Genomic DNA, 22298 nt, shown 5'->3' with positions numbered 1-22298 from the left:
TTTGTGGTTATCCACTCCAGATGGGGGGGAAGATGAAGTGTTGATGAGGAGAAAGAAGAAGGGAAGGTATGAAGTGACGGAGGGAGGGAGGGAGGGCGCACTGACACACTTTTACGCTTGGCTCGGGTTAGCATGTTAGCGAGCTTTCCATGCAGCCGGCCCGCACATCTGAACCCAATTAGCCGGAGACACGACAGCAGCAGCAGCAGCTTCACCGAGCTCAGCGGGGAGGCTCTGCAGCGAGGAGAGAGGCCACGACAAGGCTTCCCAGATACAGGCGGCGCTAAACATCCGACGCTCTTGCAGCTCGCATCGCAAAGATCAGGAACCATCAGGAGAAAATGTGGAAAACCACCTGGCAGCACTGAAGCTGGACTGACGCTTAGAAAGGAAACCGATTAACTTTCCATCAGGATATTTATCAAGCCAAGGCGTTCTCATCCTCAGCCTCTCATTCCACATGCATACCGTTCCACATGTTCACACTGGGAGCCACCCGGTATGACCAGTTCACAAGGTTAAATGCCTTGCTCAGGGGCACCACAGCAGGTGCTGCTTACTCGATGTAGAGCACTGCTAGCCCTGCGTCTCATGTGCCCAGCAGTCATTTCATAATATAATAAAAAATAATTAAAAAAATCTTTGGTAACACTTTGCAATAAGAGTACAACAATTAACGTTAGTTAATGCCGTAATGGTTAATTAACTGTTAGTTAATGATTATTATGGCATTTACTAATGTTAATAATATCTACAATAACCCTTAAATAACATATAAATTAATACCTTAGCATGAACAGCATTAGTACATGATTCTTAGACACATTAGTTAACTGTTACTTAATGTTTATTACCTGTTACTTCATGTTTATTACGGCATTAACTAACGTTAATTGTTGTACTCTTATTGTAAAGTGTTACCAAATCTTTATTTATTTATAGAGCACTTTTCAAAATCCACGTTACAAAGGGCTTCTCAAAGGCAGCAAAAAAATAAAATAAATGAAACAATCAAAAAGTCCTAAAGTCAGCAGGTTTATAAGAAACCACTGACTCAGCCGACCTGTTTTATTGTATTGTGCCTTATCATTGTGCCAATATGAGTACAGCAAGAATTATTTTCTTTTACTGGCTTTTCCTTTGTAGTAACAAAATCTCTTAAATCTGTTGAAGTCTTAAATGATTTCTCAGAGCCGGACTGCAGAGCTGTGGCCATTTCTCCGCAGGAATCCAAGGTAACATTTTACGACGGAGAGCAAGACGACGGCTCATAGAAACGTCAGCGCTGGCGGAGTCGCTCTGCTAACCTCTCTTGAAGCCGCTCCATCTTGGATGACTTGTAAATAAAGCCGGAGCCGATGCGAGGTAATGTTCTCCCTGGAAATCTCATCTCATGCTTCTCTGACAAGCCGGCGTACTCGTCCCAGTTTGCGTCCGGTGTAAAGCTCCGGTTTTCGAGACGTGCACGGCGCATCTGTGAGCTGCTGGGATGTTCTGCCATCACTGTCACTGTTCGAGCATAAATACTTCATTACTCATTCACTTTCCCCTCCCACCCAATCTGGGGATCTGACCCTAACCCGTCTGGTCAGCAGGGCTTTAGGCCGGCATCGCTCCGATCTGTGTCGGCTTTCAAAACATCCCGCAGTAGCCACGTTCACATGGAGCCTAATCTTCCACTAATAATCAGAATATCAGCCCAACTGGAATAAAAACAACTCATGAAACCGCCTCAATCTGAAGAGATTGGCACGATCAGAGGGAATTTTCAATCAGGTTGAAAGGGCTGCTGTAAACCTTTGATAGTCAATGGGAAACTGTAGCGCCTAATAACCGTGTGAACTCTTAATCTGATGGTTTCTCTCTGGTTGGAATAAATCTATTTATTCTGCTCATGTTTGCCCCATGTGGGGGGAACATCAGGCGACAGGACAAGTTTCCAGGAAGGACAGAAACACAGCGGCAGCAAAACAAAACTGATCTGATCTGATTTTTTGCTTGTAAAGATGAAATCGTTAAAAGATTGTTGAACGCCTCCGTGGTCGAAAGGCTGGAAACCACCAACCAACCGAGTTTTTCAAACAAGTTTCCAGAAAAGACAAACGAAGGCAGAATCCAATGAACCATCGACCAAATCAAAACCCTGAAGGCTGCCTGTTACAAGAATAAAAGTCCAAACCACGCAGGTTTTATTTTTACAGTCTGATGGATGACCTGATGGGGGCGCCAACACCAGAAAATACGACTTAACCTGGATTACATTTATATTTCTGGCAGATTAGATGGCTTCCAGCCGGGGAACATATGTCAAAAAAGTTTTATTCTAATTAAAAGCTTTAGGGCATGTAAACGCACATTTTATCAGTTCACTTAATTTAGCATCCATGTAAACAGTGAAGCTGGAATCTCTAATCTGAATTATTAGAGAACACGTTGCTCAGCAGGTTGGGCTCGTTCTCACAAATATTGTAGGAATTGGTTTATTTGTAAAATGCACAACAGGAAAGTCACCAGTTCCCTGAAGAAGGGTGATGTTAGCGCGCAGATCCACCTACCGATGTCCGTCCTGGGGTCCATCCTGGCGTCCGTCCGGGCCTCGATGCTGAGGCACACGGTAACAGACATGCAGGTGACCTCCTTTCCCCCTCGCCGGCAGTCCTTGTTGAAGATGTTGACCTTCTCGGGTTCAAAGGTCAGCGTGGCGTGAATCCGCACCACACTGCGAGACCTGGAAGAGGCAGAGGGAGAGTCAGTCCTCTGAACCTGACCTTGCCTGAGGTGAAACACTGACACACACCGACGCTCCTGTAGCCTTAAGGCTTTCATCAGAGCGGAGGAGTAAGACGTGGCAGGTTCTGCGGATAAGAAACTGCAGATCAGGGAGTATCTCTTCAGGCTTTAGTGGCGTTGGCAGACAGGAAGCCTCGCCTCCTCCAAGTGCTTCAATCTGTTTTAAATATCTGTCTTTCTCTTCCCGAGTCAGGTGAAACGTTTATTCACTCGCCTGTTGTACGTGGTTAAAATAGAACAATATTTGTGAGTCAGTCAGTCGGTCAAACACTGATGTCATGGATGCTGACGGAGAACAAACATCATGAGGATGAAGAAAGAGCTGCAAAGTGATGAGATTTAACCTTCCTTAAAGGTGCAGTTTGCAAAGTGAAGCCCATTTAGGATCAGGTTTAGCATCAGGACTCAGTTTAAGATCAACATGACAAACATCTTAGAGGATTCTTTGAGAAGTCATCTAAAGGTATGGTTCTTTCATTCAGTTCTGATTCTATAAAGAACCCAAGTTCTCTGTGGAACCAGCAACGGTTCTCCTGTAGCACCAGCGCAAAGAACTATATCCAGTTTCAGTCAACACCTTTATTTTTTTTCTTTGGCGAATGAGAATTAACTGCTGTTTCCATGTTCCTTCTTCTGTCCTCTTGTCTTTGAACCATTGCTGGTTCCTCGATGAACTGTTTTATGGCTCTTTTATGCACCTTTGAACCATTTCCCACAAAGAACCACGGTCTGAACGGTTCTTTGTGTGAATTGTGTGAAGATTGTCCTTTGACAGTGCTTCTCTAATGTACCCCTTTTGAAATATTTTTTTTCAGCCAAGTTCCCCCTGACCAGTACAAAAAAACAAAAAAAAAAACAAAAACAATGTTGGTAGATAAAATCCCATGGTCAGAGGTCAGGTCTTCTTTATCTTTATCTTATTTATTTTCTCCTCTTTCTTTTCATTTTCTTGTTTTCTTTTAGGAACTATGCATGACTTTTTAAATGAACATCTTTAAAGAAATCTAACATTCCCCCTGCAGTACTCCAACGTACCACTAGGGGTATGCGTACCCCCATTTGAGAACCACTGATCTATGGCATCAGCATGAAGAGGCATTTTCGGTTCCAGTTGGCACCTTTATTTTTCTGTGTGTGTGTGTGTGTGTGTGTGTGTGTGTGTGTGTGTGTCTAACCAGACAATGGCCACAGCTCCCAGTGCTCCCACTGCCAGGTCCACCAGACCGTCTGCGTTGACATCCAGAACACCGTGAAGACTCCGACCAAAATACTGCAGACCTGGAGACAGACCAGCTGCAGAAAGCCTCTGGAGAGAGAGAGAGAGAGAGAGAGAGAGAGAGAGAGAGAGAGAGAGAGAGAGAAACAAATAATTTGTTGCCTGCGTATACCAAACCAAACCAAACCTTCTGCCTCACTTCCCTGCAGAAACAGGTTCCTGCCTTGTGGAAAAGCTGGAGTTCGGAGTTTCCCATGAAAAGGTGGAAGAAGAGACTCCCAGGAGAAGATGAGGACATCAGTCCAACACACGGACGGTTAAACGCTTTAGCTGCTTACTTATGAAAAAACACAATCGAATCACTGGAAATTTTTCACTGCACGTTTTTTGGATTCCTGCTGTGTGTGTGAATCCTCATGTGCCACTTCTTTGGCTTCTGCGTGTGGAGGAAAGTGAGCAAAACCACCGGAGCCCTGAACTCTGAGACGGGCAACACTCCCAGCAGCAGGGCCGCCATAAAAACTGGGGTAACTATTTTATTTTATTTTATTTTTTTCAGGTATTTCCTGGCACCGAGATGTTCCTCTGTTGTTTCACGAGCAACGCTGCGTTCAGGCTCGCTTTAACAGCTCACCAGAGGTCCATTTATCTCCCACAGAGCTGAGAGAGAAAGCGCTCGGCTGACGCTCCACGGCGCTCGTCACCGCGGCCTGAGCGTCTCGCCGTCATGAGCTGTCAGCAGCTGACGAGGTCTCCGCACCCTCTTGTGTTCTTATTAATGCGATTTTATTTGGTGACGTGATTTCATGGCCGTGGTTCTGCCAGGCGAGCGCTAAATGGATGACAGGCTGATTCCAGACGCACAAAGCTTCCCAACAACTTTTATTTGAAACAGCAGCAGGAGGAAAGGTCTCAGGAACTACACTTGGAGAACGACTGCATCCATCGATTGAAAAAAAAAAGTAAAAGTTTTCCTGGTCGTAGATCATATTTATAGTAAATCTGATTTGACATGAATGTGGCACGGTTCCTGTATATTTTTACATTCTTTGGCTGCACTAACTCTGGCTGGTCCCCTGGGTTGGGGTTACCTGTCTGTATTGCTGCTGGATGGTCTTGTTTTGGCCGAAGAAGACGTAGATCGCCCCCTGGTGGTTGTCCTCCAGCGGCGCTCCCACCACCAGCTCCCTGAACCCGTCCCCGTTCATGTCGGGGATCTGGGCCAACGCCGAGCCCAGCCGCGAGTTCTGAGAGCGGTCGGAAACCTGCAGCGCCCCCTGCAGGACGAAGGAGCCCTGCAGACAGAGGAACCATGCCTTCATTCGCTTTTGTTTCTCGAGTGTGTTGAGGTGTTTACGGTCATTTACTGTGGGTTGTCATTTGAGGGTTGTGCGTGGATGCAGACGACCTGCGGCGTGACGGTGTAGATGTAGACCTTCCCTCGCTCCCAGCCGTGGCTGTAGAACATGGGCGCCGCCACCAGGAGGATGTCGGTCTGCTCATCGCCGTCTACGTCCATCGAGGACAATTCACTGCCGAAATATGACCCGATCTGACAGGGAAGAGAAGAGGAAATTAAGTCATGAAAATTTAGCAGAAAGGACTAGAATATTCTCTTTCTCTCTATCAATTTCAATTGAACTGAGAGAAACAACTGAGAAAAGGTTTTGCAAAAGCATCAAAGTACTTTTTTTTTTTCAAATTTGTATTTTGCTGCAATACATTTCCCTCTCTCTCTTTGAGAATCAGAATCAGTTTTATTGTCACTTGCAAAATATACATCAGACAGATACTGATCTCCATAAAATCATGGTGTTTGTCCTGCTATAGAAACATAAAAACACTCTCTCTCTCTCTCTCTCCCTCTCTCTCTCTCTCTCTCCCTCTCTCTCCATCTATAAACCAGTAGTCTGATCAGTCCCAGTGGTTGGTCCTGCTTTTACTGGGATCGAGTTGCCGGGGGCAGCAGTCTGATCTTCTTGGAGAAAGCCATGTGTCCCACATGTGTGGACATACACACACTGGGATAATACATGTGTAAGTGTGTGTGTGTGTGTGTGTGTGTGTGAGAGAGAGAGAGAGGGAGACCTGCTGTCCCAGCAGAGAGTGCAGGATGGTCAGGTTCCCGTTGTTCTTCAGGGTGAAGATGATGACCTTCCCCGTGTGGTTGAACCTCGGCGCTCCGGCCACGTAGAGCTGGCGGCCGCCGGACGAAACCACCGAGCTCACCGAGTAACCTGAGAAACCAGGAACCACCAGTTAGCATGCTGCTTATGTCTTACTGGTTCATGTGTTTTAGGATTCTTACTTAAAATACAACCTGATAACACGATAATGAGGACGGCACAACACGGAATAACAGAGTAAGAGCAGAGAATAAGAGTCACAATAACAGGACGAGACATCAAAGCAAGCCTATAAAATATGTTTGCTAAAAAATGAACGATAAAAGACTGATCCCAGAAAACAAACAAGAAAAAAATAACTGTGTCACTCTGTAGTCTGTGATCTGATCTGGTTTTAATTATTCTCTGTAACTGCACTCATTATTTTATTTTTTATTTTGCCCCCTCCTGGTTTGTGGTTCAAACTAATCCATCTTGAAAAGTGCTCCGTGTGGGATTATCAGTTTGAAAGCAGCAGGTTTTTATAACAGCCACTAATCCCACTCACAGTGCAATGTCTACTACTTCTGTTGCTACTGTCATTGCTAGATCTACTACTGCAGTTGTTAGTAGTACTACTACTGTTGTTACTGCTACAGTGGCTATTCCTCCTCCTGCTACAGTTACTACAAATAGCAGTAGTAGTAGAAATAATCTGGAAATTGGTTCTCCAGTGTTAAACAATGGTGAATAAAGGATAAAAGCCAGTGACAGAGCACAGACAGCAGGTTCATATCACAGGCAGAATAAAAATTATTACAGGTGGGTAAAAACATAGGCAACATGACCCACAGAGCACTACCATGTAACATGCAGTACAACATGTTTGTGTATTACACCAGCTACAGTTGAGTGTATTGCTCTGGTATAAGAATAAAACTATAAATTAGGAGGTTTCCAGAAGCACAGATGTGTTGCACACGAGAGAAGGTAAATGTCAAGAGCTACACAACAGAAGTATTATTCACTCTCTGTTTAGGTTGAGAGGTTTAGTGGGGCTTGAAACCTGCATCCAGCTGGCAGTGTGTGTGTGTGTGTGTGTGTGTGTGTAAGTGGGAGGCTGTGGTCTGAACAGCCGTGTCCAGCGCTCTGAGTTTGTGAGTGCATTGGGCGGGTCAGTGCCAATGAACTTGCTGGCAGGTGTTGGGATTTTCTTTGTGGTGTGTGTGTGTGTGTGTGTGTGTGTGAGTTTTATTTCCAAAGCAGCAGCTAGGTCCCGGGGTCAGTTAACTCTCTATTAGACACACCTACTGTGATTAAACCTGCTAATAACCCTCCCTGCGCCTCGCTCTCACCCAGATAGGCTCCGTGGTTCTTCAGCTCCTCTGGAAACTCGTCCTGATAGGAGGACTTCGGCGGGACGACCTTCCCGTGTCGGGTCTCTTTCAGCACGGCGCCGTTCCAGTCGTAGGCACCCACCGCCCCGACCAGAACGCCGTCCTGACCAAACAACAGGAGAACTTAGATTTAGAGAATACATGAAGCTGGATGTTTCACAGCAAAACCAAACAGTGACATTTCAACCACAAACCAAAAATCCAAGTCCAGGCCTCGAGCTGTGGAGCTGTGAACGCTCTGATCACCAAGATTACTGGAGTTAATTAAGATGAAACTAAAAAACTAAAATGAGACTTGAAAAAAACATTTTAGTTAATGGGATGAAAATAAATACTAGGCTTAAGAAAAAAGCTAAAACTAACTGAAATCATATTGTGTACTTATAAAACTTTTAAAAAAGAAAAAAATGTGTTCAGTGTTGCTGTTCAGTTTGGTCACAAGCAGCATGAGTTTGTGTTGGTGCTGATGTTTATTGAGACTGGGACGTCAACATGACTCAGACTCACTGCCTTCACAAAGACAACACCTAATCTGACAAACAGCGCCCAGATTATCAAAAAAAATATATGATGAAACTGATAAAAACTAATCTAAAACTAGTCATTTTCCAAAAATAAAAACTAAACTGACACTAGCAACTTCGTTTTGGAAACTAAATGAAACCAAAATGAATTGAAAACCAAAATCATAAACAAAATGAAAATAAAAACTAGTGAAAAGAACTCAACTATAATTACTCTGCTGATCACAAAATGACTAATGTGATAAAAATCGTCCGGTTCCTCTGATTCATCGGTCGATCCCTCCACCAGCTATTTCCTTGGTGGTGACGTCACAGGTCAGGAAGGTCTCAGGTGAAAGTCAGAGCCTGAGTATGAAAGTGACTAAATCCTGAGCGGACTGAGAGACCATAAAAACCTCTCTGACTGTCTCAATGGGCCTGTAATACACCTTTAATACACGTGTAATACACCTTTAATACACCTTTAATATACCTGTAATACACCTTTAATACACCTTTAATATACCTGTAATACACCTTTAATACACCTGTAATACACCTGTAATACACCTTTAATATACCTGTAATACACCTTTAATACACCTGTAATACACCTGTAATACACCTTTAATATACCTGTAATACACCTTTAATACACCTTTAATACACCTTTAATATACCTGTAATACACCTTTAATACACCTTTAATATACCTGTAATACACCTTTAATACACCTGTAATACACCTTTAATACACCTTTAATACACCTGTAATACACCTTTAATACACCTGTAATATACCTGTAATACACCTTTAATACACCTGTAATACACCTTTAATACACCTTTAATATACCTGTAATACACCTTTAATATACCTGTAATACACCTTTAATACACCTGTAATACACCTTTAATACACCTGTAATACACCTGTAATACACCTTTAATATACCTGTAATATACCTGAGCCTTCCTGGACACTTGTAACACACAAGTCATTTTTTCCTTAGATTTGTTTGCCTTTGCTTTTATGTTCTATGTCTCTTTCTTTTTTAAGTTATTGATTTCTCTTCCCAATCTCTATGTTTTACATGTATTCTGTATACGTTTGTATCATGCGTTTTGTTTTGGTGTGTGCATCAGACAGGTCAGCAGCTCATGTCATGTTAAATCCTGATAATCCTGACAGCAGCTTCACTGTGCGTCCCCTCTGGATGGAACGTGGGCGGCGCTGCACGTGTGCACACGCAGCCAGATGAGGCCTGGCAGCCGCCACGCGCAGATATGAAAGTTATTAAAGTGTTGAGTCATGCGTCTCGCTGGGTGAGTGCTGCGAGGGTCACGGCGATGACCAAACTCTTGGCGACGGCATCGCCGAAAAGTTTCCTGCCTGCAGGATCTGAGCCGCACATGTGGCCTGGGTGACGGGAGGCGGGGCCTGCAGGCGCTGACGGCTGAGCTGCACATATCAGCGGTGCGCTCGTCCTGCAGGAGAGCGAGGCGCACCGGAGCCGCCACCTCTGTTTTCCACATCAGTCTGACTCCTGAGTCCTCGCTTTCACTCCAGAAAATAAAGAGGGAGGAAGAAACTGTGTGTGTGTGTGTGTGTGTGTGTGTGTGTGTGTGTGTGTGTGTGTGTGTGTGTGTGTGTGTGTGTGTGTGCATGTCTGTTTATCTTTGTGTATGTGCATGCATGAGTTTGTGTGTGTGTGTGCGTGTGTGTGTGTGTGTGTGTGTGTGTGTGTGTATGTGACTGTGTGTATGAGTGTTGGAATGTGTGCATGTGTGCATGCCTGTGTGTATGCATGCATGAAGCAGTGTGTTTGAGTGTGTGTGCATATTTCTGTGAGAATATGTGTGCATGTGTGTGTACATGCAGTATGTATGTGTGCATGCCTCTGTGCGTGTGTGTGTGTGTGTGTGTGTGTGTGTGTGTGTGTGTGGGGTTGTGCAAGAATGCACGTGTGACTGTAGGCAGGTGTATGTCTGTGCATTTGAGTGTTGGAATGTGTGTGCATACATGTGTGTGTGTGTGTGTGTGTGTGTGTGTGTGCATGCACATTCCTGTTTGAGTTTGTGAGTGTGCATGTGTGCATGTGTTCCTATGTGTGTGTGCATACATGTAGTATTTATATATGTGTGTGAATGTATGCATACATCTGTGTGTGTGTGTGTGTGTGTGTGTGTGTGTGTGTGTGCGTGTGCCTTAGCATTTGTTTCTGGCAGCAGTATTTGCATGAAAACCATCTGCTCTGTGTTACACTTAAAAACTTTCCACGACGGCGTTTTCATCTCCCTGACTCTGGAATCCAGTGGAATATAAATGTTGATTTTCCCTGGAAGTGAAACAAATCCAACATTTCTCGAAGCTTCTCGTGCGGCGGCGACCAGAGGAAGCTCCGGTCGATCTCAGCGCTTCCACCGGTTCAGGGACAATCTGAGTTTCTGATGCAGATTAAAGGAAACATCCACCGCTCAGTGACGTGCGCTCTGTTCCAGCTGTTGGTTTGTGATGCAGAGTTTTGTAACTTGAATTTTTCGGTCCGTCTGCTTTCCCACAGCCTGCCTCATCTGCCTCTACTGCAGGTGGTCATTTCCCACATTTCCCAGAATGCCTTTTGACAGCACCCGGGGAAGAGGGTTCTCTGTGCTCTGTATGTGGAGCTGGAGAGAGAACAGCGCTGTGGCTCTGTGGCAGCTTGTTTAAATCACACAAACATTATGAAGAACTTGAATTTGAATTTTCACGCCCAAGGCCTCGCTGTTTGACTGGGAGGGCCTGACAGTAAAACCTGTTTTTCCCAGTGCAGCTTGAAGTTTGAGCTGAACGAACAGACTAGAGGTCAAAGTGAGACACAAACCTTGACTATATGAGAGGAGAAACCGGCCTGAGCCATCTGCAGGCCGAACCCTCGGCCCTGACTGCTGGTTCCTGCAGAGCAGAGACACGACACACACTGAGCTTCACACAGCCAGGAAACTTTTCCACAATGCCAGAAAAGAAAAGGCTAAAAGGCTGTGTGCACAAAAAAAAAAAAAAAAACAAAGAAAAGGGTCAGGTGTTGGATAACAAGAATACTCTGAGTAAAAATTTGCACACAGGATTTGCACTGAACCACGACATTTGAACCAGCTAATAAACTTATGTTCATAATGTACATCAGCCATGCTTTTAATGAATCTGCATAAGGCTAGGTTCACACCGAGACAGATTATTTTTAAACTTTATATATCCACTTATAAGAAAATGCCATTTGTACATTCTTTCCTTCTCTCTCTTTTATATTATTGGCAAATGACCAATGGTATAAGTGGAATAATTAACAGGTAGGTGTGCGTTAAACGTTTGTTTTTTGTTTTTTTTTCATGCAGAGGCTGATCCATCTCCACATCCACCTGCAGTTCTTTGCCTCTATGTTGTGTAAACCACAAAAAGAGCAACATGAAAAAATACAAAATGCGTAAAAATGTTTTTTTTTTTTCTTTCACTGACAACCCGGGATAGTAGATATTAGGACAAGCGATGGTATAGTTATAATAGTTATTGTAAAAATACAGTTTAATTACAGTGCACTTATAGTAATAGTCAGGTGTATTCTGTGGTTAAGTTTATAGAAATAGGTGTGGAATAGTTATGGTGCACAGTTATGACATAGCTATAGAATAGTCTAGAGCAGTATCTTATGGTAGTATAGCACATGATATCGTTCAGTAATGTCCTCCAAGGTGAGATAACGCTCAGTCATTCTGTGTCGGTGAGGTGGTGAGGAGTGTGAGTGCCGTGGGCTGCTTTCACCTTCCAGAGAGAAGATCCTCTCCCCGAGCGCGTCCACGATGTCCTTCAGAGCCGACTCGTCCGTCACGTTGAAGAAGTGCTCCTCGTCCGGGTCGCTGGCGATGAACTTGATCTCCTTCAGGAAAGCCTCAGGGTTTATTCCACGGCGGTTGTAGTAGCCTAGCACCTGAGAGGAGCAACAGACCATCAAAACCTCTCTGTCTCAGTACGCTTGTAATACACCTTTAATACACCTGTAAAACACCTTTAATATACCTGTAATACACCTTTAATACACCTTTAATATACCTGTAATACACCCCTACTATACCTGTAATATACCTGTAATGTTTGTTGTTTTTTTGTTCTATGTCTCATTCTTTTGTTTAAGTTATTGATTTCTCTTCCCAATCTCTATGTTTTACATGTATTCTGTATATCATGCATTTTGTTTGGTTGTGTGCATCAGAAAGGTCAACAGCTCATGTCAGACTGCAGGCAGGGAATCACGTGAGGCAGAAAATCTCTCAGCAGCAGGAAGCGTGAACAGGAGCAGACAGGAAGTGCGTCTGGCTCGGCGGGCGAGGGCGGGCGGACTCACAGCGATGGCGTACATGGTGACGTTGTCTCGCTCGCTGTCGGCGACGGCCTGCACCAGGTCCGGGCTGTCGTGGGACTCTCCGTCTGTGATCACGATCATCACCTTCTTGGCTCCGGGCCGCCCGCCGCGCTGGAACGCCTCTGAGCTGCACAGCAGGGGGCGATCACCTCGTTATATTTTCACCCAAATGCCTCAGATATTTGCCAAAGTATCAGCTGATTAGATTTTACTGGTGATCTACATCAATGGCTCTCAGTGGAGGTACAGTACATGCACCCCTAGTGGTACATTCTAGTACTGCAGGGGATACATGACATTATTTTTAACATTAATTTCAAAAATACCAGTCTAAAATAATTAGTCTATGCTATGTTAAGTTCAACAAAAAACTATATTATATAGTATTAGTGGAGCTCCACTGAGTGTTTTATAGCTATTATCATTATTATTGTTGTTGTTATTGTTGGATTCAGTTGGGTTCTTCTGGTTACCGAGCCACGTTGATGCCCAGCGCCGTCCTCGTCTCCTCGCCGCCTCGCTGCTCGATGTTCCTGGCAGCCTCAACCACCTCCTCCACCGTGTGGTACTCACCCAGGCCGAACTCGTGCACCACCCTGGAGCCATACTGCACCACCCCCACCTGCATGCACACACACACACACACACACACACACACACACACCGCTCAGGCCTTCAGCTCACAGCAGCACCAAATTCTTTGTCTTTGTTTGTCCTGGGAAGCTTCACAGATGTTGCCGTGTTCAAGGGTCAATATTTTCCAAGCTGGTCTAGGATTCAAACCAACAACCCTCAGGGCAGCAGGCCGTTTGGATAGGCTGCCAAATTCTTAGCTGCATGTAAATGTTATGTGTTGTTCTTTCACGTTCCAGTTTGACCAGTACGGGCTGTGGGAAGCTGAAAGAGGCTGATGTTTTTGTACAGAGGTTGTCAATAGCTGATACTTTAAGACAATAAACATCTTAAACTTCTCATATTTTAAAAGCCACAGTTTCCAAGAATTCAGAGTTTGTCTGGGAGATTCATGTTTTTCATGTTGCAAAAGCATTTAGACGATCACGAGACACTAAAACTCGATTGAAAGTGATGAAATTGACCTGCGTCTGACCCAAGCCAACGTAAAACTTCTGACTGATCAATTAATCAATCAGTCAGACTTTCATTACATAGCACCTTTCATACAAACACATGTGACACAAAGTATGTCACACAGTAGAAGAATACAACCAAAAAACAAGCATTACTGTAGTCAGTTTCTGCAGGTAATAAAGGTGTGCATTAGTGTCTCTGTTTTGGCTCGAGAGAGAAAAGGTCACACTCTGGCAATATTCTTCACATAATAAAAAGCACTCTTAGTTATGTTTCTGATGTGCTGTTCAAAACCAAGACCTGAATCAAAGATAACTCCTTGGATTTTTACTTGTTGACGGAGGTTTAATGCCAGAGCTTGCAGTTTCTCATTGAGTTTGCCTCTCTCGCCTTCAGAATGAATAACCAAAACTTTTGTCCTGATTGAGCTGTAGAAAACTATTTGTCATCCATAACTTGATATCTAAAATACTGTTTAAAAGGGCATCTATAGTCCCTGTATGATCAGGAGTCACAGATATGTAGAGCTGTGTATTGTCGGCATAGCTATGAAAATTTGTTCCCAAGTGGCAGCATGTAAAGATTAAAAAGTGTGGGACCTAAAATTGAACTCTGAGGAACACCATAATTCATTTGATAGCTTTTAGATGTGCATTCATCCATGCTTACAAAGAATTATCTATCAGTGAGATAAGATTTGAACCAGTTAAGCACAGCACCAGAGAGGCCAATCAGATTGTGAGTGGTTTATTGTTTAAGTCAAGTATTACTAATCATGGGACAGTAAAACTCTCAATTGAAAGTGATGAAACCGACCTGCGTCTGACCCGGGCCGACGTAAAACTTGTGCAGAATGTTGATGAGGAAGTCCTGCACCTCGTACCAGGGATAGATGGAGTTGGAGCCGTCCAGAACGATCACGATGTCCATGAACGTCTCGCATCCTGGAGGATAAGAGGTTAGACACAACAGATATTCCGATATTCATTTGTAGTAAATCTGAAAATCACATGGTCAGCATAGAAACACCAGAAGAATCTCAGCTGAACTTTAAAATTCTCCAGGATCGCATGACTATTTCCAGGATAAGATTTTGAATTTTCCAGGTGTTTCCAGGAATGGAAAAACTAGTCCATAAAATTCCAGGATTTCCAGCTTTTCCAAGACGCACAGGAACAATGTAGATAGATAGATAGATAGATAGATAGATAGATAGATAGATAGATAGATAGATAGATAGATAGATAGGTAGAATTACTCTGCAGGGCGGGAGCGATGGTGTGGGAAAACCGGAAGTTTCGGCTGACCCTGGAACAGATCCCGGTACTGTAGAAGGAGCTTCCGCACTCATGAGACCACAGTGGACCGCAAGCCTGAGGACACACACACACATACACACATATGCACACACACACACATTTGATATCAGCTTCATTGAGATCACGGAGATGCTAAGAGAGGCTCACTTTTCTCCATTTAAAATTAATATTGTGTTATTATTTTTCCCACTTTATATGCACTCGTCCATTAACTGACAGGAAAAATTCATTGATGAAAACAACTATCAGCTGCAGCTCTCATGCAACGTTAAAAATAAAGAAATGGTGGAAATAAAGAGGTGAATTTATGGCAGGAATTGCAAAATGTGCCTTGTTTTCACATCAGCGGGTCTGCAGAGAGCCGCTGGTGACGACAGGGAGCGGCGAGGTGTGCAGGCCTGCGATGTGGAAACGATTTGCCTCGTCCATACAGCAAATTTACAGTCTGCAGATGGAGGAAGCAGACGCACACAGCGAGCGGAAAGCATGCGAGGACACGTGGCTGTTGATGTCTCCCCTCATTAGCAGAGCTTCTGTACACAAAGAGCCAAAAATGTAAACCGGCTTCACCTCCTGACAGAAAATGTATTTTTCTCGGTAACACTAATATGCTTTTGGCTATGGTGGTTTTTGAGTGGAATTGAGAGAGTGATGAAATGCAGCAAAGGTCCAGTTACAAGATGCATCGAGTTTCATCAAAACCAGCATTTCATATATGTAACATTAGGGTTAAAAAAAAATAATAATAATGAGGATTATGTAAATAAACATATTGTCATTTGGTCAGCCAAGGATGTAAAGCAACATGGAAGTTGCCTGTAAAGGTTCTTGAGCTCAGCATCAGTCTATAATCTGACACCCTGTTGTTTTTCATCTCCCCTCCATGTGTACTGTGTTTGGAAAGTAACTGTCAAAAATACAGAATTTTCACAATAGCACTGTTTGAATGAGAAAGTGGAGCTGGTGATCCGGAAAACCATCGTGTTGCATCGCATCGCATTACACCGGCAGCCACTGAACTGCCGGATAACGGGCCGTCAGACTAATGGGCTTTTGGTCCAATGGGACAGTTTTCAGACTATTGGTGTTTCCTGATAAGAGGCCCTCGGACCAATGGGCAGTCCGCCAGCGCAGCTCCCGGTGAACCTGAGTGTCAGAGTAGAGACTTATATTGAGCTCAAGAACAAATGCAGACTAATGTGATACTGAACTTCCATGCCAAGATACACCACATGGACAAAAGTACTGGGCCACAGCTCTTAATCAGTGAATTCAGGTGTTTCATTCAGGCTGTATAAACTCCAGCAGCTAGCCATGCAGTCTGCCTTTCCCAACATCAGTGACAGAGCGTCTGGTTCTAAAGAGCTCACTGAGTTCCAGGTGCTGCTGGAATAGTGATGGAACAGGAAGCCACCGCTGAAACAAGTCAGCTGCTCAAGTTTCTTCCCTCCTAGATAATCCACCATCAGCTGGAAGTGGGATTATTGCAAAGTGGAAGCGTTTAGGAACCACAACGACTCGGCCACCAGGGGGCGGCACCACGTAAAATTACAGAGCGGGGTCGCCGAGCGCCGAGGCTCATAGTGCGTAAAAGTGGCTGACGCTCTGCTGCCTCAGTAACTGCAGAGCTCCAGACCTCCTCTGGCATCAACATCAGCACAGAAACTGAGCGCCGGGAGCTTCATGGCCGAGCGGCCGCATGCCAGCCTCACATCACCGAGCACGACGCCGAACGGCGGACGGAGCGGTGTAAAGCACACCGCCGATGGACGAGTCTGTGTTTGGGGAACGCCAGGAGAACGTTCCCTGCCTGAGCGCATTGTGCCGACTGTGCAGTTTGCTGGAGGAGCTGTCACGCTGTGGGCTGGTGTTTCTGGGCTCGGCCTCGGCCCCTCAGTGAATCTTAACGCTTCAGCTCACCGAGACATTTTGGACAATTCTCTGCTTCCAGCTTTGTGGAAGGCCCTGTTCTGTGCGAGCAGGTGTCAGGGCTCACGTTGATTTCATGTTGTGATCTGTGACTCACCACGAAGCTGTTGTCTCTCGGGTTGGAGGCGAGCGTCATTCCCAGCCTCATCTTGTCTTTCCGCTCAGACACATTGTCCAGAGAAACCTTCCCTGCCGACAAGCAAACCAAACCAGAATTACCCCATGTTTTTCTTACACAGTGGTGTTAAAATACACTCTCAACAACCAGAAAACACACACTACAGTGTCTGGTTTCACTGCTGTCATTGTATTTCTGTTGGCTGTACATGCACATGCTCTGACTTTCATAAAAGTCTTTTCAGTATGAAGTGATGCAGCCGTGTCGCTCACCCAGGTTCAGTCTGGTGCAGTTGGTGGAGTCGCTGGTGTCCAGCGGGCACCTGTACACATCGCCAGTCTCCTGCTTCCCTGTTGACTCAAATGGAGCTCCGACCAGCAGCCTGGAGGACAGAAACACCAGACTGAGACTCATAACAAGGATTAATCATCTCCGCCAGGCCACTCCCTCACTTCATTCACTGGCTCGCTCGCTCGTTTCTTCATCCTGTTGTGGTCGCGTTCGCCATCTCAGGTGAAAAAAGTCAAAAAGTTTCCCCACTGCTGACAAGACAGTCAGCAGCCCACAGAGCACACACACAGGAGAAAAACCCTGTAAAAAGTGTCAGAGCAGGGTTAAAATAACTTGTATAGCCTGATGCTCCGTGACTGTAAAAAATGACGTGTAAAACAGCCGTCACTGTTTCAGGTTTCACTGTTTCAGCACACAAAAGAACAAGTGATCAAATTCAGATTTTAAGTTAAAAAGACAGAACTCAAGAAATGTAAAAGAGAAAAAAGTTTGCTGTGCCCTCTTGCAGCCAATGAGCAGTTAACCTACAAATCATGACTCAGCAGAAGTGCAGATTTTTCCTTTTCTTTTGAGAAACAGATTTGGCTTAATAAATGGGGCAGTATGGGCAAATTATAGAAGATAAAATAAAAGACAACAGCAATAAAAAAAAAAAAAAAGAGACAGCTTGGCAGAAATGGGCAGAGTCTGTCCCTTAAATTTATTTGCGTAATTTATCTGACTATTTTGTGCAATCCTAAAATCTAAAAAAAAAAGCAGATTAAAGTCTAGAGTCAGATTAATGTTAATACCAGGTGATGATTTAAATTGGAGTTTTGGTGCAAAAGGCTTAAGTGCAATCTAGGTTTAGTTCAAATATAACCTTTCTTCATTTTAAATACGATTTAATGTTAAACCATGACTTAATACAGTGCAAGCCGGTCTAAACCCAGAGGCAGAACAGCAGGAGGCATCAGACAGGTAATGAGTTTGCAGAGTCACGAGGCAGCGCCCCAATGACTGTAATTATAATCCACAGAAGTGCTTTCATTATTCATGTCTGTCTGTTTGAATCTTGTTTTTAATGCAGTGAATACAGGGATAATTAAACTTGCGCTGCGTCTCAGTGCTTTTTATATTGGGCCGATGTGACGTCATAATTTTTACACTGATGTAATGAAAGTCACAGAAATGACTAAAATGAAGTATGTGCACATTTAGTATGTTTAAACTGCATATGAGCAAGAATACTTGTATTTTATGTTTGAAGAACTTGCACAAAGTTCATTTGAGAATGGAGTCTTATACTTGGAATTTTAATGATATTTTTTGATAATGATATTTTTATTTCACCTTTTGCCATTTTGGGCTAGGTTAAAGAATCAGCTCAGTCAGCTACAGTGTTTGCTATAAATATAATGTTATGGGTTTGAATCCTTTTCTGTAGCATGAGTTATGAAGTGCCACAAACACGACTCTAAAAACACCAACGTGCACGTGATCGTCTGTGGAGGAGCGTGAGGCTTGCGGCTTCTCCTCTGTGCTCTCGGAGGTCAGCTCCCTCACAGCAGCAGCTGCCGAAGCCATCAGCGGCGGTCGTGTTAAGCAGAGATCCTGTCCCGGCGAGCAGGTTGTTAGTGTTAGACGGAGTAAACACCGCCACATGTGGCTTGGACGGCGCTTCTGGGAAGAGGGCTGACTCACATACCAGAGGAGATGCCATAGTAGAGCGCTAAGCCTCAATCTGCGAACGCATCTGCCATCCACATCAAACGAGCGACCGGCCGCGCTGACAGACCACATCGCAAACATCAAACCTCCGACATCCTGCAGCCTGGACCCACGCAGACCCGCTTCATTCAGCCGCAGGTACAAATCAAAGGGTTCTTGAAGCCTTTATAACCACGACATGAAGCCAGAAGCCCTTTAAGAACCCTCCTTTCTGACAGACACACAGCAGCAGGACGAGAGCTTCCAGGTCGAGTGGTTTTGTCAGATTTAAACTTTGTGTTTCAGTGAATAAAAAGTCTGAAAAAATGTATTTAGATTCATTTATTTTCCATTTTTACAAGTTTAAGCCTAACATTGTTTGATCGATGACCTGACAAAGCCTTTGGGTGAAACACTGAGCACTCTTCATGGAGAAATGTTAATAAATCATCCTTTTTTTCAAGAGTGTGGATTCACATCATTGAAACTGCCTGAACCCAACAGCCTGCACATTTTTAATCACACATTAGTGAGATAGTTTGGGCATCAGATGCAGGGACAGCATGTGGGTCGCAGGTCACACCTGTGTGTCCCGGACCCACATGGTTCCCCTCCTCCTGGTGCTCGTGCACGTCCTCGTGGTCGTGCACGTCCTGTGCTCATGCACGTCCTGGTGCTCGTGCACGTTGGGTTTGTTGGTTCAGAGGACGCTGGTACGGCGATAAGCTTTCCCAGATGACAGCAGGGCTAACCGCACATTTACAACCAGTAGCAGCAGGGGAAATACGTGATGCATGTGTCATGTAATCTAAAGGCTCTGAGGACTGATGTGTTGCAGTGCACACACACACACACACACACACACACACGATGAATATACGAGGAAACGATGAATATGCACACAAACAAGATAACTGAAAAAACACTCCTAAAAGAAATTAAACTGAGGGGAGTGTTTCCTTTCCTTTCCCTCTTCCTGTAATGCATGGAAAAAAAACATGATCAACTAAAAATTTATTATGAGGCAGACGTTTATTGACTCCTCTTGGCAAGAATCCTCCTAACTGGCTTCTGTATTTTCTATACTCATTCATGCAAATACAGCCATTGTAAATTAAATAATTCTGCTGCTTGGTGGTGCTTAACCTGAGATACCAAAACACAAAGACCTGCTGTCAGCCACAGTCATTTAGATATCTGCATCTGTGATGTGACAATTTTTTAATATTTAGCTTTATTTTTCCACTTACCTATGTATTATATAACACCAGTGCACCAAAACATGGCCACATACTAAGATAATGCCGCAAATGTTAGAGACTGTGACTCCCAAAGACCAGATCAGTGGTTACAGTACTGGCTCTTATGATGACTCATGAAACCATATGTCTGGTTTAAATATTAAAAAAAAAAAAAGGTTTTCTTAAAGCCTCGTTAGATACTTCTGGTTTGGAGCGTTTCCCACATTATTACCAGCTCCTTTCTGCAGCTCTGTGTGAGCCGCTCTACCAGAGTGTTTTTTAGCCAGAAACAGTTCTGCTATACAGGAACTCTAGTTAAGCGTGCGAGGAGAAAAAACCTCCAAGCCACAGGCAGACCAAACACCATCCATCACCCCGGCACATCCCAGCGCGGTGGTTAACAGGCTGCGTAAAGACGGGGGCTCGCACTGTAAACATCTGACGCCGACGGTGTGACCCGGGCCTCGGCTGAGGTTTAACTCGGGTCAGCTGCTCTGACCTCCAGCCAGACCGCAGCGACGTCCGGCAGGCGCTTTTACTGCGGCGCTTCTCCTCGTCCTCGTCGGGGTTGGGTTATTGTTTCTGTGTGAGGGCGCTGGGAAAGCGTCTGGGAGCGAAGCCGTCCTGAAGGAGCAAACAAACACGCCTGACCTCCCTGGCGGCCCACATGTCAGGCTTAAACAGACAATCTGTGACTATTTTTCCACTACGTTAGCTATAAAAACATCCAAAGCCATCACAGCGTCTATATTTGTGGTTCAGTCTCACATTAAACATGAAGCAATAACATTAAAAATGATAAATCACCTGCTGAGGAACTGGTCGCAGATATTATTTATTTATTTTATTTATTTGATATAAATGTGCATATTAGTCACTTATCTGATCGTCTCATCCAGAAATACAAACCCACAGGCAGCTCAGACATGATGTGCAGCTGCCATCAGGGTCAGCTTGACAGTTTAGGTTCATTTAATAATTTGAGTTAATTAAATTAGAATAATTCACATGTTTATAAAAGAACATTTTTGTCAGTTTACACAAATGATAGCCATAAGAACATGCATCTAAATGGGACCTGTTGTCTTAATTAATGGCTGCTCTCCATGAGAATATTTTGTGATTGTGACAGAAACCATGAAAGGTTGTTGTGTTTCAGTATGTGGTGGGAAATTATGGGATAGATTAGCAATAGACTTAAAACAATGTTCAAACCTGGGTCGGTGCAAAACGATGGACAAGCAAATAACAACTGTAAATATGTAAATAGTTGGATATGAGTATATGGGAGTATTTATAAGGTAGAAATATATGTTGTATACTACATGATATATTTATATACAGAAAGAGCAATTACTTAGTATGGCTGTGATAGATATGTAATTAATATGATTATGTATGATACTGTCAATTACCTTCTATTTAAACAAAGTTAATAATATTAGACTGTATTAATAACAGGAGGCTGAAGGTTTGGGGTTCAATAAGTTCACACTCCCCACTCCTTTTCCAACATGTGTGTGTTTCGATCATTTCTCTTGCACTGAGATGTTCATTGTTGGAAATGAGTTCCTTTTCTTTCTCTCTGTTTGTTTTTATGTTCACCTTCCTTTGGCATGTTTGAAATAAATCAAAAATGAAATGAAATTTTGTGAGCTAGTTCTCACGGCATAGCGATACCATGGGAAGTTTATTATTTATTGTTTACTGTTTATTTGGATGCCCATTAGCAGTTACAACATAAGAGCTGCTCCTCCTGGGGTCCATAAAGAAACGCCTGTGTTTGTGATTTAACCAACAGCAGAACGAGCTTGACTTCCTAGACTGATCCATCAATGGCTGATATTGATCTTTGGGTCAAAAATGGATATTGGCAGGTCGTCCTTGAGACCCTCTGAGATGATGGCGGTGGGACTGACTTAACCCAGCAGCCTCAGGGGTCTCAGTGAAGCCCGTGTGCACCTCGCTGTCAGGAGCTGATAACCCAGCCGAGGCAGCTTCTCCGGTCGTGTGTTTTAATGCGAGGAGCAGAATCCTGGTGGAAACACTGAATCTTTGTCATTTTTTGGCGTGGACATCGTGAAAATACTGGCACAAGATTTCGTCTAGCTTCTCTCCGGAAATGTCAGCGTCAGCCTTGAAAGTTCCCGCATCTACTGAGGCCTTTATTACAGGCAGGCAGGCTGTAAGGACGACGAGGGTCAGAGGTCGCAG

General features: G+C 44.1%; 1 protein-coding gene across 1 annotated transcript in view; it reads right to left on the bottom strand.

Annotated features, from left to right (window-relative positions):
• Positions 1-22298, bottom strand: part of itga11b (integrin, alpha 11b) — a 49757-nt gene that overhangs the window by 13343 nt on the left and 14116 nt on the right. Inside the window, exons 3-16 of the mRNA XM_030053948.1 lie at positions 17136-17245; positions 16843-16934; positions 14756-14870; positions 14314-14441; positions 12882-13030; positions 12391-12535; positions 11811-11976; positions 10876-10946; positions 7467-7611; positions 6095-6243; positions 5415-5558; positions 5098-5301; positions 3966-4096; positions 2556-2728 (exon numbers count right to left, since the gene is read on the bottom strand). Of these exons, the coding sequence (XP_029909808.1) occupies positions 2556-2728; positions 3966-4096; positions 5098-5301; positions 5415-5558; positions 6095-6243; positions 7467-7611; positions 10876-10946; positions 11811-11976; positions 12391-12535; positions 12882-13030; positions 14314-14441; positions 14756-14870; positions 16843-16934; positions 17136-17245 (1922 nt within the window). The remainder of the gene's footprint in view (positions 1-2555; positions 2729-3965; positions 4097-5097; positions 5302-5414; positions 5559-6094; positions 6244-7466; positions 7612-10875; positions 10947-11810; positions 11977-12390; positions 12536-12881; positions 13031-14313; positions 14442-14755; positions 14871-16842; positions 16935-17135; positions 17246-22298) is intronic.

This window comes from Myripristis murdjan, chromosome 6 (assembly GCF_902150065.1).
Source record: "Myripristis murdjan chromosome 6, fMyrMur1.1, whole genome shotgun sequence".
NCBI classification, from domain to species: domain Eukaryota; kingdom Metazoa; phylum Chordata; class Actinopteri; order Holocentriformes; family Holocentridae; genus Myripristis; species Myripristis murdjan.
The sequence above is the reverse complement of the archived record's forward strand: the minus strand, read 5'-3'. Positions and strand labels throughout refer to the sequence as shown.